This window comes from Curcuma longa, chromosome 6, assembly GCF_044706935.1.
Source record: "Curcuma longa cultivar G26 ecotype Majalengka, Jawa Barat chromosome 6, ITB_CL_G26_1.1, whole genome shotgun sequence".
NCBI lineage: Eukaryota > Viridiplantae > Streptophyta > Magnoliopsida > Zingiberales > Zingiberaceae > Curcuma > Curcuma longa.
In genome coordinates, this window is record NC_133866.1 from 8,174,533 (window position 1) to 8,192,146 (window position 17,614).

The 17,614-nt window shown below is 43.1% G+C and overlaps 1 protein-coding gene and 1 pseudogene across 1 annotated transcript in view; one reads left to right on the plus strand and one right to left on the minus strand.

The window, feature by feature from the left end:
• The window catches only part of LOC141830616 (ubiquitin-conjugating enzyme E2 10-like), a 41,081-nt gene extending 30,034 nt beyond the window's left edge, over window positions 1–11,047 (minus strand). The window contains exon 1 of the mRNA XM_074718020.1: window positions 10,937–11,047. Coding sequence (XP_074574121.1) covers window positions 10,937–11,006 — 70 coding nt within the window. The 5' untranslated portion in view covers window positions 11,007–11,047. The remainder of the gene's footprint in view (window positions 1–10,936) is intronic.
• Window positions 9,363–10,609, plus strand: LOC141831035 (uncharacterized; annotated as a pseudogene).
• Window positions 11,048–17,614: the final 6,567 nt, after the last annotated feature.

Genomic DNA, 17,614 nt, shown 5'->3' on the forward strand with positions numbered 1-17,614 from the left:
TTTGTCTACTTGGTTAAGATTCTAGTATTGCTAGGTTCCAAGTTGATATGGAAGTAATGGTCAGGGGGTAGACTAGTAAATGGAAAATAGTAGAACGTGGAGGCTAAGGGACTCAACTCGAGTCAGTCTATAACTAGATCAGGTGTGAAAATAATATCAACACCTCCAACTCTAGATGTATATGTGAACTCATCTAACCTAGCCAAGTTGTTGTAAAACTTGACACACAGATCAATGTTTACTGCCTGGTTGTAGTAAATGAGTGTATATAGATCATAGTAGGTTATGATCTCTAACACATCTATATAGTGATCAGTAAAGAATTTCCTATTTAGATACCCAGATGGCATGGGTATGTATGTATGTATGTTGTTCATATTGGTGCAAGAAATACTAGTCCATCCCTAGAGTTTTGATATTTGACAATACACCTAGGTTGGTCAGTTTGACCAATGGTTGATCTAAACAAGACCTAATATTTAGATGTGAGTGAAGTCTGGTCATGTCAGTTTGATCAGATGACTAGTGAGAAGTCCTAATCAATTGGATCGAACAAAGAAATTCTAGTCAGGTTGATCAGGCAAGGAGAATCCTAGCCGGAGGCTAGGCAGAGGAAGTCCTAGTTGGAGGCTAGACAGTTCTAGTTGAAGGCTAGGAGAAGTCCTGGTGAGTGAAGTTAGGTAGGAAGTCTTAACTGGAGGTTAGGCAGAGAAAGTCTTAGTTAGAGGCTAGGCAATACTATTTGGAAGCTAAGAGAAGTCTTGATGAGTGAAGCTGGGCAGGAAGTTCTAATTGGAGGTTAGGCAAGGAAAAGTTTAAGCAAGTCAAGATTGACTGGATGTTTGACAGATGGAAAGTCTACCTATGGAAGTGACTAGTCCTAACTAAAAGTTAGACATGGGTGAGCCTAGTAGGTTAGACCTACAGGGTAAGCCTAGTAAGTTAGACATACTACAGGTAGGCGGTTGCTTACGTGTTTGTATGCTTATCTTGTAGGAACTAGGATCTGGAAGCAAGATTGAGGAAGCATAAAATGAGCAAATAGAAGTAGCCGAACCAAACACGAAAGTTAACTCAGGTCAAATATGATTGATTAGTTCCAGATGCCCCTATTAGATCTGGGTGCCCAGAATCGTCTAGACGACTAGTGAGGTCTAGGTGTCTGGACTAGGACAGATCTAGGCACATGGATCTGATCTAGTCGCCCAGGTACAGGCACCCCTATGTGTTTTAGGTGCTTGGATCAGGTGAAATTGGCCATGATAAAGATTGACGAAACTGGACCAGATCGAATTAGTTTCATTCACCTTATGAAGATGAAATGAACCAATTGGTTTGGTTCGTGATGGAAGGTATTTTAACAAAACAGAAAAGATGAGGGGCTTCATCTTGTGAAGATGAAATGAATAAAATTGGTTTGGATGAAAATGGAGGTCGTTTGGTTTGAACCAAATGATTTAGTTTTAAATTAAATTGAACTCAGTTCGCTATAGTAAACCATAAAATCCAGTTCAAATCAATCCCAATTTGGTTTGTTTCTCTAGGTTTGCTCAGTCACCGCTTCTCTCCCACATGTGAGAAGGGATCTCGCAATCTCGTGCGTGCAAACGATGATGTCTCCAACCTTCTTGCGACCCGCATCCGCTGGTGAGAAAGTCGGGAAGAGTGGCGATATAAGACTTTGCCAGCAGCAAGCGAGGGAGGAGAGCTAGAAACCCTAGCGAGCGATGTTCCCTTCTTCCCGAGCGGTCGCCGCCTTCGCGTGGGTGATTGGAGGAATCTGAGCTCGCTGCTGGCTGGTGGCTACTCGCGACGGTTGCTTCGCAACGGCAGCTCGCGATGGCTGCTCGCGATCGTGGCTCGCGAATTGAGAAACCCTAGAAGCCGCTGCCGATCCTGCTTCTCCCATCGCCGACCCCTACTTCTCCCGTCACTGGCCCCTTTTCCCCCGAGCCCGGCTACCACACCCGAGAGTGCCCTTGCTCGCGCCATCCGTCGAGAAGGAGAGCTCTTCCCTAGCAGAGAGAAGAGACCCATTGACGTTAGACTCTGTCAGCATTGGACGCCACCGCCACTTTCTCCTCTTCTTTTCGTTGTTTGCTACTACCGAGCCAGACCTCTCTTTTTTTCATCATCGAATTAGGGTTCCACCGCCGGATTAGGGTTCTGTAGCTGGATTGCACACTGGAGCAAAGCTGCTACCGAAATTTCTGTCGGAATAGAGCCACTGTCGAAATTGCTGCCGGAGCAGAGCCGCTACCACATCAATGTCAGAGTTGCTATTAGGTTATATTAGGGTTTTACCCTCAGAGTTTGTTGTCCAATTGTAGGAAATTATTTACAACCATTGGATAGGTTGTCCGACCATTGTCGAATCAACCTCGATTGTCTGACGACCATCTACCATCTCTTCAGAAACTTATGAAGCTTTGTAGAATTGTTCCATCATCATTGGAATGGATTTTTTGCCATATGCCCCTTTATCGATGGTCAAAGGTTGACCAACAAAAATCACACCAAGAATACGATTGCCGGTGATGGTTAGAAAACCTTAAAAATTTTATCACAATAAATATTGTTGCGTATTTTTAATATTAGGGTTTTTCTCTTATATCGATCATTGCTGATCATCGGCTAGTACCGAAGACGGTGATGTGACTCATGACTTTGAAAATTTTCCAGATGAGAACTTGGCGTGGATCATCAGTAGAGGCGGAGCTTCGACGAGGGTTGCTCGATTGATGTCATTTCTGTTGGGTGTCATATGTCAGGTACGCGTAGAATATTTATTATTCTAAAAATTTTAAGTTTCAGTCAGGTCTTGTGTCTATTGTATTACATGTGTATATTGCGAGTGTTGTAATAATTAAATTTAATTATTATTTTATTTTTACTTTGCATAATTGTGATACGTGTAAATACACGCAACACACCCGACCGATCCCAACACTTACTATAGCTACAACTTTCTCAGGGAGACTCTTATTACAATGCCCTACGATCCTCTAGGTGTCATCCCCTACTTTGTGATGCCGAATCGGTGTTAACCCATTAAGCTTTATGATAGCCAATGAGGTCCACGTAAGATTTGGACTACTTTTGTGAACAATCCCTCACATCTCGGTCTTTATCGGTCAGAAATTTCAGTTTACCTTTCAGTCTGTTCTCGTGTCCTGTGGAATATGAAGATGCACGATTAGTGTCAAAATTATGTATGCATAATAAAATTGAATAATGGATAAACACATCATATAGTAAGAAAGATAAATAAGCATAAAAGATGAATGCCAATAATATATCGGGTCACTCCCTCATCCTAGAATCTAGAGTATTACTCTATGGAGATGGAGTTACAACTGAAAGAAAATGAAGAAGACATCCTACATATCAAATCAAAAGAAGAGAGAAGAGAAAGCTTAGTCGAGTTATTGTCAGTGTTTTCGGAAGAATCTATAATCTCAAGGAAGGATGGAAATGTAGATGGCTCCTCGGAAACGTCTCTCCTAGTGTTCTCAATCATGGGGAAACACCTTCTCCCCTTGGTCATGAGGCTTCTAGGACTTTTTATAAACCTCAAAATCGATCAAGTTTGATAAATCTTCCAAAAGTAGTGAGGCACTGCCGCGTGACATAGCCTGTATTGGTTGTGGCGCGAGGAGGGGGGGAGGGATGTCGAGTGCTAAAGGAAAAGATGTTAACCTGCATGGGGCGAAGTCAGGGGTCTGATCAAATAGGCACGGATTATGTTTAGTGGCACGGGTTGTGCCTCATGGCACGACCATGTTGTGTCGGGCATCGATTAAGGAGACGCTGATGGATAGATGGGCACGGATCGTGCCTAGTGGCATGGTTGTGCCGTGTTGGGTCTTGATCAAAGCCGCCTTCGGATGGATAGGGCATGGGTCGTGCCATGGTGCTTGGGGCATGCTAGATTGTGCAATTTTCTCAACTGCTTCATTTTGCATCTAACTTCGATTGGGGGAATATGCCCGTGTCATGGGACACGATCAAAGCATGTTTCTCGCTGTGGACTCTTGTTTCAACATTCTTTTGCTCCAATTAAGTTCTGATTTCACATCCTATCAATAAAAAATTACAAAAAGCAGTTCTTCAAATAAAAGAATGTAATCGATCCAAAAAGAGAAAAGAGTATGCAAAGTATGCTTAAGTAATGAAACAAAATGCATGTAAAATAATACTAAATATTCTATATAAAACACACATATCAGATCATGATTTTGCAAATCATGGTATAGAGTTCACTCTAAAACTTTGACATTTTGCCTAGAGTTCACTCATCCTAGACTTTAATACTTTCCAAGCATCCAATTACCTTTGACCATCTAGACTTTCTCACATGTGTTTAACCTTGACTCAATTATGATTTTTATCGACTAGTGTTTTGTCAACTTTGATCTACTTGTACGCTTGAATACCAACACTAGTTGGAATTTTAATTAATATCAATTGTCTTGTTTACCTGACCCACTTGGACTTTTACAATTCATTCAACCATATTGTTCAAATATCAAAATCTTAGACCATGATCAACCTTAATCAAATTGGTTTATCTTGACTAGGGACTAGTTGCACCAGCAGACATAGGTCAAGGCTTTGAATGAATATGATGTGCATAAGCCCACTATTAAATCAATTGATGGAATTGGAAAAGAGTCTTGGATTAGGGTTTGAGCGTGAGACTTAGGAGAGTGCTAGGAAGACACATATGTAAGTTTGTGTTGGTACCATATGAGGTATGATATGTCAAATTTAAAATTGTCTCTTACTGTGATCTTAGTGTTCCGGCCAATTTACCGTGGATGGTTCAGACGTCGGTTCAGAACTGCTGACATGCACGCTCCTCGAAAAGAATCGTCAGAAGAGATGAGGGAACCTGAAAAGCACTATAGAAGAGGGTTAGAATGGCGCCGGGGTGGGACCCCGATAAGCTACTCCGACGCTCAAGATAGAAAGGAGAAAGCAGAAGGAAAGAAATAGCATGCGTGTATAAAATGAGAGAGAAATAGAGAGAGAGAGAGAGAGAAGGAGCCCCTTATTCTTCATACCTGCGGAGTTTATATAGTATCAGGCAGAGCGTCATCTGTGGAGATCGGCGCATGTGATTGGCTATTGATGTGCTATTAATGTGGTAAGGATAATCTTTGAGCTAGGGTTTTCAAATATCCAATGGTACAGATTTATCGATCTTCATCTGACGGTTAGTGTGCAGGATTTTAGGGGGCCAAGTTTGGGAACTTGGTCGTCGTCCTTATCCTTTTGGATGAGGAATAAATCTGAGTCAAGGAGAAAGGTTCATCTTTTTTGGCCACGTCGGACCAGTCAAGACCTGCCACATCACAAGCCTCCTCTTCAAGTCTAGTCGAAGGAGGTGTAGTCCGACTGACTGGACTATGTTTAATGATTTAACCATCTCGTTTGTCATATTGGTGCTGAGTTGTTGAGATGAGATGCCCAGCTGAGGTGGCCGAGATGAGATGACCGAGATGAGGTGGCCGAAATAGTCAAAAGAATTGTATGAGTGGCTGAAAGACTTAGTTGAGTGGCTGAGTTGACAGAGTGGCAGAGCTGCCGAGCTGCTGAGTGACAGAGTGGCCGAGCGAGGCCGAGACCAAAGGAGGTGGGGGCCGAGTAAGGCAGAATGAGGCCGAGAGGCAGAGTGGCTGAGTGGGGCCAATGTCGAGTCAGGCTGAGGCCGAGTAGGGCCGAGACCGAGGGAGGCCGAGGTCAAGTGAGGTCAAGTAAAGTCGAAGCCAAGTCAGGCTGAGGCCGAGGTCGAGGTCAAGATCGAGTGAGGTGGCGGCCGAGCAAGGTCGAGGCTGAGTGAGGTTGAGGCCGAGCGAGATCAAGGTCGAGTAAAGCCGAAGCTAAGTCAGGCTAAGGCCGAGGCCGAGGTCGAGTGAGGTCAAGGCCGAGTAAAGCCGAAGCTAAATCAGGCTGAGGCCGAGGCCGAGGGAGATCGGGGTCGAGACCGAGTAAGGTGAGCGGCCGAGTGAGGTCAAGGCCGAGTAAAGCCGAAGCCAAGTCAGGCTGAGGCCGAGGTCGAGGTCGAGGTCAAGACCGAGTAAAGTCGAAGCCAAGTCAGGCTGAGGCCGAGGCCGAGGCCGAGGTCAAGGTCAAGACCGAGTAAAGCTGAATCCAAGTCAGGCTGAGGCCGAGGCCGAGGGAGGTCAAGGCCGAGTAAAGCCGAAGCCAAGCCAGGCTGAGGCCGAGGCTGAGGGAGACTGGGGTCGAGACCGAGTAAGGTGAGCGACCGAGTGAGGTCGAGGTCGAGTGAGGTTAAGGCCGAGTAAAGCCGAAGCCAAGTCAGGCTGAGGCCGGGGCCGAGGTTGACGTCAAGACCGAGTAAAGCCGAAGCCAAGTCAGGCTGAGGCTGAGGCCGAGGTCAAGGTCAAGACCGAGTAAAGCCGAAGCCAAGTCAGGCTGAGGCCGAGGCCGAGCCGAGGGAGGCCGGGGTCGAGGTCAAGACCGAGTGAAGTGGCGGCCGAGCATGGTTGAGGTCGAGTGAGGTTGAGGCCGAGTAAAGCCGAAGCCAAGTCAGGCTGAGGACGAGGCCGAGGTCGAGGTCAAGACCAAGTAAAGCCGAAACCAAGTCAGGCTGAGGTTGAGGCCGAGGTCAAGGTCAAGACCGAGTAAAGCCGAAGCCAGGTCAGGCTGAGGCCGAGGCCAGGGTCGAGGTCAAGGTTAAGACCGAGTAAAGCTGAAGCCAAGTCAGGCTGAGGCCGAGGCCAAGGGAGGTCGGGGTCGAGGTCAAGACCGAGTGAGGTGGTGGCCGAGCAGGCCGAGGTGAGGCCGAGGCCAAGTAAGGTCGAGACCGAGGTCGAGGTCAAGACCGAGTGAGGTGGCAGTCGAGCAAGGTCGAGACCGAGTGAGGTTGAGACTGAGATCAAGGTCGAGGCCGATGGCGAGGTCAAGACCGAGTGAGGTGGTGGTCGAGGCTTAGTCAGGCTGAGGCCAAGTAAGGTCGAGACCGAGACCGAGGTCGAGGTCAAGACCGAGGTCGAGTGAGGTGGCGGCCGAGCAAGGTCGAGACCGAGTGAGGTGGCGGCTGAGACCGAGGTTGAGGCCGATGGCGAGGTCAAGACCGAGTGAGGTGGCAGCCGAGCAAGGTCGAGGCCGAGTGAGGTTGAGGCCAAGTAAAGCCGAAGCCAAGTCAGGCTGAGGCCGAGGCCGAGGTCGAGGTCAAGACCGAGTAAAGCCGAAGCCAAGTCAGGCTGAGGCCGAGGCCGAGGTCAAGGTCAAGACCGAGTAAAGCCGAAGCCTGGTCAGGCTGAGGCCGAGGCCGGGGTCGAGGCCAAGGGGGGTCGAGGTCAAGGTTAAGATCGAGTAAAGCCGAAGCCAAGTCAGGCTAAGGCCGAGGATGGCGAGGTCAAGGTCAAGACCGAGTAAAGCTGAAGCCAGGTCAGGCTGAGGCCGTAAGGTCGAGACCGAGGTCGAGGTCAAGGTTAAGACCGAGTAAAGCCGAAGCCAAGTCAGGCTGAGGCCGAGGCCGAGGGAGGCCGGGGTCGAGGTCAAGACCGAGTGAGGTGGCGGTCAAGCAAGGTGAGGTCGAGGCCTAGTCAAGCTGAGGCCAAGTAAGGTCGAGACCGAGGTCGAGGTCAAGACCGAGTGAGGTGGCGGCCGAGCAAGGTCGAGACCGAGTGAGGTCGAGGCTGAGACCGAGGTCGAGGCTGAGACCGAGGTCGAGGCCGATGGCAAGGTCAAGACTGAGTGAGGTGGCAGCCGTGCAAGGTGAGGCCGAGGCCTAGTCAGGCTGAGGCCAAGTAAGGTCGAGACCGAGGTCGAGGTCAAGACCGAGCGAGGTGGCGGCCGCGCAAGGTCGAGACCGAGTGAGGTCGAGGCTGAGACCGAGGTCGAGGCCGATGGCGAGGTCAAGACCGAGTGAGGTGGCGGCCGACCAAGGTCGAGGCCGAGTGAGGTTGAGGCCGAGTAAAGCCGAAGCCAAGTCAGGCTGAGGTCGAGGCCGAGGTCAAGGTCAAGACCGATTGAGGTGGCGGCCGAGCAAGGTCGAGGTCGAGTGAGGTTGAGGCCGATGGCGAGCGTGTATATCTCTTGGCAAATTGTCGAAAGTCAGTCGGTGTGAGAACGGAGAAATTGCAGTGATGCCGTAACTGTGTAAGACAGGCAAAACATTCTCGAGATACCAATCTGCAGAAGCATGAACAGGTGCAGTCTTCACCCTTGTAGCACGAATGCCAATAGCATAATACTCTCTGGTGCTCCAAGAGTATTCTTTAGGCAATCCTCTAGCTATTGAGATGTCATCTTTTAGTGTATCAATAAAATGGTCAATGTCAAATATCTCATCAAATGAGCTCATATCTTTCCAAACAGGATTAACTTCGAGGTGTGGAATAACAAGGGTAGCATTTAAGATCTTAGCAACAGCAACTGCATCACAGATTGCCATTCTTTGTTGATTCAGCCCACCGTCAAGGAAAACCTGAATAAATCCATTTAACTTGCTAGGGAGTGAGGAGGTACTCCCTCGGCCTCGGCCTCAGCCTGACTTGGCTTCGGCTTTACTCGACCTTGACCTCACTCGACCTCAGCCTCGGCCTCAGCCTGACTTAGCTTCGGCTTTACTCGACCTTGACCTCGCTCGGCCTCAACCTCACTCGGCCTCGACCTTGCTCGGCCGCCACCTCACTCGGTCTTGACCTCGACCTCGACCTCAGCCTGACTTGGCTTCGCCTTTACTCGACCTCAGCCTCCCTCGATCTCGGCCTTACTCGGCCTCAGCCTGACTCAAGATTGGCCCCACTCAGCCACTCTACCTCTCGGCCTCACTTTGCCTTACACGGCCCCGACCTCATTTGGTCTCGGCCTCGCTCGGCCACTCTGTCACTCAGCAGCTCGGCAACTCTGCCACTCTGTCAACTCAGCCACTCAGCTAAGTCTTTCAGCCACTCATACAAGTCTTGTGGCTATTTCGACCACCTCATCTCGGTCATCTCGTCTCGGCCACCTCAGCTGGGCATCTCATCTCAACAGCTCAGCACCAATATCGCAACCGAGACGGTTAGATCATTAAATATAGTCCAGTCAGTCGGACTACGCCTCCTTCGACTAGATTTGAAGGGGAGGCTTGTGATGTGGCAGGTCTTGACTGGTCCGACGTGGCCAAAAAAGATGAACTTTTCTCCTTGACTCAGATTTATCCCTCATCCAAAAGGATAAGGACGACGACCAAGTTCCCAAACTTGGCCCCCTAAAATCCTGCACACTAACCGTCAGATGAAGATCGGCAAATCTGTACCATTGGATATTCGAAAACCCTCAAAGATTATCCTTACCACATTAATAGCGCATCAATAGCCAATCACATGCGCCGATCTCCACAGATGACGCTCCGCCTGATACTATATAAACCCCGCAGGTATGAAGAATAAAAGGTCTCCTCCTCTCTCTCTATCTCTCTCTCATTTTATACACGCATGCTATTTCTTTCCTTCTGCTTTCTCTTTTCTAACTTGAGTGTCGAAGTGGCTTGCCAGGGTCCCACCCCGGCGCCATTCTAACCCTCTTCCTTAGTGCTTTTTAGGTCCCCTCATCTCTTCGGGCGATTCTTTTCGGGAAACGTGCATGTCAGCAATTCTGAACTGGCGTCTAATCATCCACGGCGAATTGGCCGGAACAGATCCCAAAATCATTATGAAAGTGTTCTAACTACAATTACCAGAAACAACAAACACATAGTTAATATCGACAACATGAGTTCTACGCTCTGTTTGGATGGGGTGAGGGAAGGTTCATTAACGGAAGGGGAAGGGAAGGGAAGGGAGGGGAAGGTAGGGGAAAGGGAGGGAAAGGGAGGGGAAGAGAAATGACCTTGTTTGGGAAGAAGTGAAAGTTTATTTGGAAGGGAAAGAAAGAGAATAGAAGTTAAATAAATAGTTGGTCAAAAATAACCTTCTTAGCTGCTGCAGATAGCTCCGTCGAACAGTTCGACCCACAGATTGGAGCAGCCGGCTCCACTGGTCCAGGGGCCTGCCTCCCTGTTTGAGGAGAACGAACCCCGCCACTTCCACTGCTGATTCCTCCTCAGGAAGGAGCTCCATCAATGCCTTCTTGGACGGTTACCAGTCGGCAGTCGTTCACCTCCATTGCTGCTCTGCTCGTCTTGCCCGCGTCGGCTTCCATTCTGTTGTCGCAGGCGCTGGTTCCGTTCTCGGGGCCGATCGTCAAAACGATCTCTTTCCGCCTGTCGGCGCTGTTCCAGGCCGCGAGGTTTCCTGCTTATGCGGAGTTCTTCGCTCTGCTAAAGGTGAAGCTGGCGCAGACCGTGTTCTCCTTCGTGGCTACGCTGCCGATCGTCCTCACTTTCCTCCTCGTCGCTAAAGCTTGCGTTGTCCTCGCCGTGTGTGGCGGTGGCAGGAGGATTCAAAGGGGGTCGCCGCCGCTATCCACTGCCTTCCGCCTCTACCGTTCGATCCTCCCCACCCACCTCTTCAACTCTTTTCTCCTCCTCTCCACCAACGCCAGCATCTTCACCTTCATGTTCCTAGTCTTCAACGTCGCCGACGTCCTTAGCCTCGCCACCAGCACTGCCTTCCTCCTCCTCCTCCTCCTCTCCGCCGCCTCGGTCTAGAAACGATGGCAAGAGATGGGTAAAATTGGAAGATACTTTTAATATTTTTTTCCCCTTCCTTACACCCCGATTTGAGGTGTAAGAAATTGTGGCTATTCATGGGCATGGAAGGGGTACACTTCCCCTTCTTTCCCCTTCTCCTCCTTACCTCACCCCATCCCAAACAGAGGTAAATTTTTTTTTTCCCTTCCTTACCTTTCCCTCCCTTTCCCTCACCTCCTCCCAAACAGACTGTAAAAGTTCAGATCCATGCCCCCAAAACTTGAAGGAACCGATTGCTGGGAAATAGAAAAGAAGACAGCACTTTTCAGATTCAGGCGAGGTTACCTGCGCTGCAGAAAGGGGGAGGATCCTCCTGGAGAGCCTTAAGCTGCTTCGAAATCGCTCTCAAGGCCATGAAGCAAGACCTAATTCCCCTACAAATTCAGCCAGAATAGAATGGTAACGAACGATAATCGAAGGAGAAGGACCGAAATGCCAAGGAGGACCTTTATAGGGATTGCTGGTCGCCTCTTTCTCACGCGGTGCCGTCCGAGGAACGGCGAACGAGGAAGGGGAGACATTTCTCTTAGTATCGACGCGTTTACGGCGCAAAACAAATACTTTTGAGTTTTGAGGACCGAAACCCCAACGACGACCGGAAAGCGGAGGCCGCGCACCTTTATAGGTATTGCTGGTCGCCTCTTTCTCACGCCGGCGTTTTTGACCCAAGTTTCGAAATTCTAAAAAAGCGCACAATACTTGTATATTTCTCAAAGACAAATTTAATTTTAAAAATATCCTTTTCGTTTTTAAATCTTAAATTAAAATAAAAAATTATTTTTTATTTTAAACCGAATTAAAAAATCCAACTGAACTAAATTAAATCAAAGAATTTCATACAAAAATCATTTATTACTCTAAAAAATTGAGTTTTTATAAAAAAATCAATTTTTTAAAAAAAAATCAAATTCAATTTTTTTAAAAAAAAATACATCATTAAACTCATAATGATGTCCTAAATTTATTCATATTTTTTTAATTTAAAATTTTAATAAAAATTTTAAAAATACAAAAGAAACTTAATAAAAAAAATTTAAAGTTAAAGAATATTAATAAAAGTAAAAAAAATTAAAAATATAGATTTTTTTAATAGCTAATTATAAAGAAAAAATGAAAGAAAATTTAGAAAGAAAAAATAATTAATTAAAAATAAAATTTAATTTAGTATTGTTTTGTTCAAAGCATCACCATTTTAATCAAAGCATCACCATATTGGTGTTAATATTTGAAAATCAACATTAAAATAGTCTTGAAGCTTAGAAATCAACATCACAATGTTATGATTTCTCCAACACAGTATTGTGTTGATCTTTGAAAATTAACATCAAAATGATCCTGAATCTTAGAAATCAACATCATAGTATTGTGATTTTTCCAACACAACATGGTATTGATATTTGAACATCAACATCATAATGGTATTGATCCTTCAAAACTAGTACTATTATGTTATGATTTCTCCAATACATTAGTTCTGATCTTTAAATAATAGCATCATATAAATTTTGATCTTTTAAAACCAACATCATAATAATCCTGAACCTTAAAAATTAATACCACAATGTTCTAATTTCTTGAACACAGTGGTACTGATATGAAAATCAACATCAAAATGGTCCTAATCTTTCTAAATCAGTGTCATCATATTGTGATTTTTTCAACACAATGATGTTGATCTTTGAACAATAGTAACATACAAGTTCTGATCTTTTAAAACCAATACTACAATATTGTGATTTCTCCAATAAATTGGTGTTGATATTTGAAAATAAATACCGTAACAATTTTGGTCCTTCAAAATCAACGTCATTGTGTTTTGATTTCTCCAACACAGTGATACTAATCTTTAAACACCAACATTGCAATGGTCCTAATCCTTCAGTTTTTGTGTCAATTGACACAGATTCATAACTTCATATAGGATGTTCAAAATTAGAGTTGCACATCATCTCTATCTTCTCTACACTTCCCTCTTTCACTCTATGTTCAGGTTTCAAAATTTCAAATCCTCTAGGTTCATTAATGAATTTCAGTCAAAACTGATTGATGGTCTTAATCAGCTCTAATTGAACCCAATCCAAGTCATGTAGGTTTCTACAATACTCAGTCTCACTATATGCTAAAGTCTTGAATTCAAGACCTTCCTAGCAATGCACAGTCTATTTTAAAAAATTCAGCATGCATGCCATTTGGCACAACCCCATAACTTCATGTAGAAGTCTAAGAAGTAAGTTAGCACGCCATCTATATCTTTTCTACACTTCTCTCTTCCACTCTATGTCCAAATTTTAGAATTTTAAATTCTCTAGGTTCATCAATGAGTTTCGGCTAAAATCTATTGATGACCTTAGCTAGTTCTAAATTGACTCAATTCAAGTCCTGTGGGTTTCTACAATACTCCTCAATCTTATAATGCCCTAAGTTCTCAGCTTTAAGCACTTCTTAGTCATGCATAACTTGTTTCCCATAATTCTGTATGCGTGCTAATTGGCACGGACCCATAACTTCATATAGGAGACTTAGAATCAGGATTGCATATCATCTCTACCGTCTTTATACTCTCATCTTTCACTCTATGTTCATGTTTCATAATTCTAAATCATGAAGCTCCATCAATAAGTTTCGATCTCATTAATAGCCTTAACTAGCTCTGATCGGACCTAATCAGAGTCCTGTAGGTTTTGATAGTACTCTTTAGTCACATCATGCTTTAAAGTCTCAAATTCAAGGTCTACCTAGCAGTGCATAGTCTATTTCCAATAAGTTACATGTCAATTGACACAAACCCATAACTTCATGTAGGAGGCTAAGAAGTAAGTTAAAACACCATCTATACCTTCTCTGCACTCTTTTTTCCACTCCATGTCTAAGTTTTAAATTTTTAAATTTTCTAGATCCATCAAATTATTTCAATCAAAATCCATTGATGGCATTAGTCAGCTCTAATCTGGCCTAACCCAAGTCTGGTGGTTTCTTCAGTGCCCTTCAATCCCACCGTGTCCTAAAGTCTTAGCTTCAAGATCTTCCTAGTCGTGCACAAATTTAATTCACAATGATCTTGAACCCTAGAAATCAATACCACATTATTCTGATTTCTCTAACACAATGATGTTGATATTTGAAAATTAGCACTACAATGGTCCTAAATCTTAGAAATCAACACCATGGTGTTGTAATTTCTTCAATATAGTGGTGTTGATCTTTGAACAACAACACCATAATGATCTTAATCCTTTGAAACCAACACCACTGTATTATGATTTCTCCAACACATTAGTTTTGATCTTTAAACAATAGTACCACATTGTGTTAGAAAAATCACAATACTGTGGTATTGATTTCTAAGGTGATTTTCAAAGATCAACAATAAGGTGATGATCCTTTAAGAAATCAATACTAAAGTAGTGATATTTTAATGAAATAAGCATCAAAGTGATGATGCTTTGACCAAAGCAACATGAAGATGGTGATGCTTTAATCAAAGCATCACTAACATATTTTTTTATTTTTAGTTATTTATTTTTAAATTTATAATTATTTTATTTTATTTTATTTTTCTCTTATAATAACAATTTAAAAAGATAAAAATAATAATTTTTTTACTTTTATTAACATTTCTTTAATTTTGTAATTTTTTATTAACCTTCTATATTTTTAAAATATTTTATTTTTATTAAAATTTAACTTTTATAAAAAAATATATGAATAAATAGAGGAGATCACCATGAATTTAATGATATGTATTTTTAAAAATTAAGTTTTTAAAGATCATCAATGACTTTTATATGAAATTCTTTGATTTGATTCGGTTTAATTTAGTTTGGTTCAATTTGATTCGATTTAAAATAAAGAAAATAATTTTTATTTAATTTAGAATTGAAAGATGAGAAGGATATTTTTGAAATTGAATGTATCTTTTAAGAATATGAAACAGTAATTTCCCAAACTATGTAGATGGTTATGCGATTTATCCAAATTGCATAGGTAGTTTTGGGATTGTCCAAATCGTGTAACCTCACATGGATTCATTTCCTATTTTACCCTTCTCAAAAATTGTGTGCGTGGTCGTGTGATCGTCCGAAATAGGGATGGTTTAAATGGCAGTCCGAGGCATCTCATCGAACCACTCATGCATTTTTCCATAAAAAAATCCCGACACCGCCTCGCTCCTGCTTCATCGATAAAATAAAAAACCCTAGTTCTCACCAACAAAATCAACCTAAATCCCTACTTTTACTTCCCCGGCCCTCCTCCATTTATTGTTCACCGGCACTTTTACTAGCCTCACTCATGCCTCATCAACGAATTCGAGAATGATAGCTCTCAACACTTCATTGGCGATCGCATGATCTCCCTCTGTACAAGGCTTCCATCCCTTCAGCTGGTGTTTGTTCGTCAGAAGAATCATGTCCGAGTGAGGGTTGACCCCAAGGCTAGCTACAGAATCATTAATATTCAAAATGTCGAAGAATCCATCATTTTCTCAGGTGAAATTATTTTGATTATATATTTTCAAAAAATTTTAAGCAAAATATATATACTTAGTTTAACTTAGTTTCATAAAAGTTATGTGATTGAATTGGCTTAAGTAGTATCATATAAGTAGGTCATCAAACTTAGTTTAAAAAATGTATTATCTTAGCATCATCAACTAGGAATAATATATGTTTACAAATGGTTCGATCTGTATAATCAATTACTAGTTGTCATATTTAATTTGAATTTAAGTTTGTTAATTATATCCAAATGAATTGGCTAAAAAGTATAATTTATTTTGACTTTTGTGTTTACTTTTTACCATTGAAGAATTATTTAGCAGTGTAGTGTGGTGTTGGTCTTCTATTCTAAATAGGTTAACTTAGTTTGATAAAAACCATGTTATTTGATTGATTATTTATAAAGTTTGAATATTTTATTTGTAAAAAGGGCTTAAAATCTAAAAAATGATTTATCACATATGGAGCAGAAATTATATTGGATGAGTAAATTAGGTTATTTTATAGAATTCTTTTATCAAACTTCTCCAAAGTTTCAGGGCAAGGGAAAGGGGCATTCAATAGTCAATTTCCATGAATAATACATTAGCATTATAAGTAGTAGACCCTTTGTATCTTTCCTTAGCATATCAAAAATTTCACTTAGAGGATTACTAGTTAACATATTTGAGAACTGAAATTCAGAAGGCGACATTTTTAAATTTTACAATATGGTTGTAGCCTTCATAATCAAAAATGTAGCACTATTGTTCAGAATCTCAAATAGAGGCATACATGTAAAGATGTATTCCAATGTTGCTTATGAAGAATTGTATAAAAGATATTTTGTAAGGAAAGAGCTAAATCGATCCAGATTGGAACACTTAATGAAGAAATATTATCTTTGCATGGAATCAGATGAGGATGTTAGGTTATTTTGTGAATTTTATATTTTGTATATTTTTGCTTCTATTTTATTTGCTTCTTCTACTTATAAGATATTGTTGATGATATCGACAACCTAAAAAATTATAATTGGGTTGAGGTAATATATAATTATATGATGCCTCAGCTCTCGATATTTGGAGAAGTATTTGCCGTAAAAACTCATAGTTATATCGTTGCACTGCCTTATATGAAGGGATTCGATAGTCTACTTGCTAAGTTTTGAATATGTAGTTATTTATTTGCATAAATAGCTAATAGCATTTATTTATGATTATATGCTTGGTTTCTTGAGATTAAATGTGCTGTGAATGGAACCCTAGTATTATTTTATTTTCATAATTATTGATTATTTTTTCCAATGCAATTTTTATCAGATTAAAACTTTTGCATTTAAGCTCACACTACAACAAGAGATACTAGCTAGTTGAGTCTGATGTTGTTTAAATCATTGGTGGACTATTTTAAATAGTATTTAGAGGATAGTTAGGGTTGTAAAGGTTTACTTAATTGCCTCTCGAAGAATCTTTTAGTGTATCTTATATGGAGTGTTGCATTGTCTACTGTTTCGAGATCTGCTCCCGGAAATTTCGACCGTCTTCTTCGACACCACGACTTCAGAGGACTGAGCCAAGTACGGAACTAAGAGCTAGGAGGATCACCTGAAAACACTAAGAACGTTAGAGGGACGGCCAGGAGTGTCATGGCGCGACCACTCCGATGCTTAAGTCAGTTCGTGAGAGAGGAGGAAGGAAGCTAGAGGAAAAGGCGATGAAGATTTGAGATTGCATACCTCTCTTCGATAACCAACTGACCTTTTATATGGTTTGATGATATCAGGTCACATCAAGGATGTGACTAAAGTCCCATCGCCGTTATGAATGTGTCAGAGAATGGGGTATAGTCAGCGATGACGTCCCATCGCTGACTTGCATTTAAGGGGGTATGTTCCGCTATCTATCGAAGATTTGCTATGATGACATGCAGAAGTGTCAGAAGAACATTCACAACTATACAATAGGGGAGTGGTCTTTTCCAGGATCAGAATAGGAACCAGGAGAGCCGTTCAGAATCAACTCGGCTAGGAGCTCGGCGAGACCGAATCAACCACAGGGATCTCCCGACTGTCGACTCGGCTCGGTTCTAGGAGACACCGGTCCTTACGAGAGCCCGATCCGACTGGACCCCTTCGGATGTTGAGATGGTGGCCCCCATAAAGGGGCCCGGGCCGACTGGATCTATTCGGGCAACGCAGGAGTAGCTCTGTTTTTAAGGTCCATCTAAACCGAACCTGCCCCCCAGGCGCAAGAGGACTCGACTCGATTCGGCGGACTTAGTGGTGTGGAGCCATATTGGGGAAGGTTCAGGACCGAGTTGAGAATGGTTTCGGGGTTTCAAGTTGGCCCATCCCGATTCAGTCCTTCCGTCGAGACTTTTAGGGAGGTTTCGGAAGACTCGGCTTGACGGTTTCGGAAGACCTAGCTCGGTCCATGTTTCTGATCCCAAAGCGTCGCACCCGACATCTTCCGTTGGGTTCGACTAA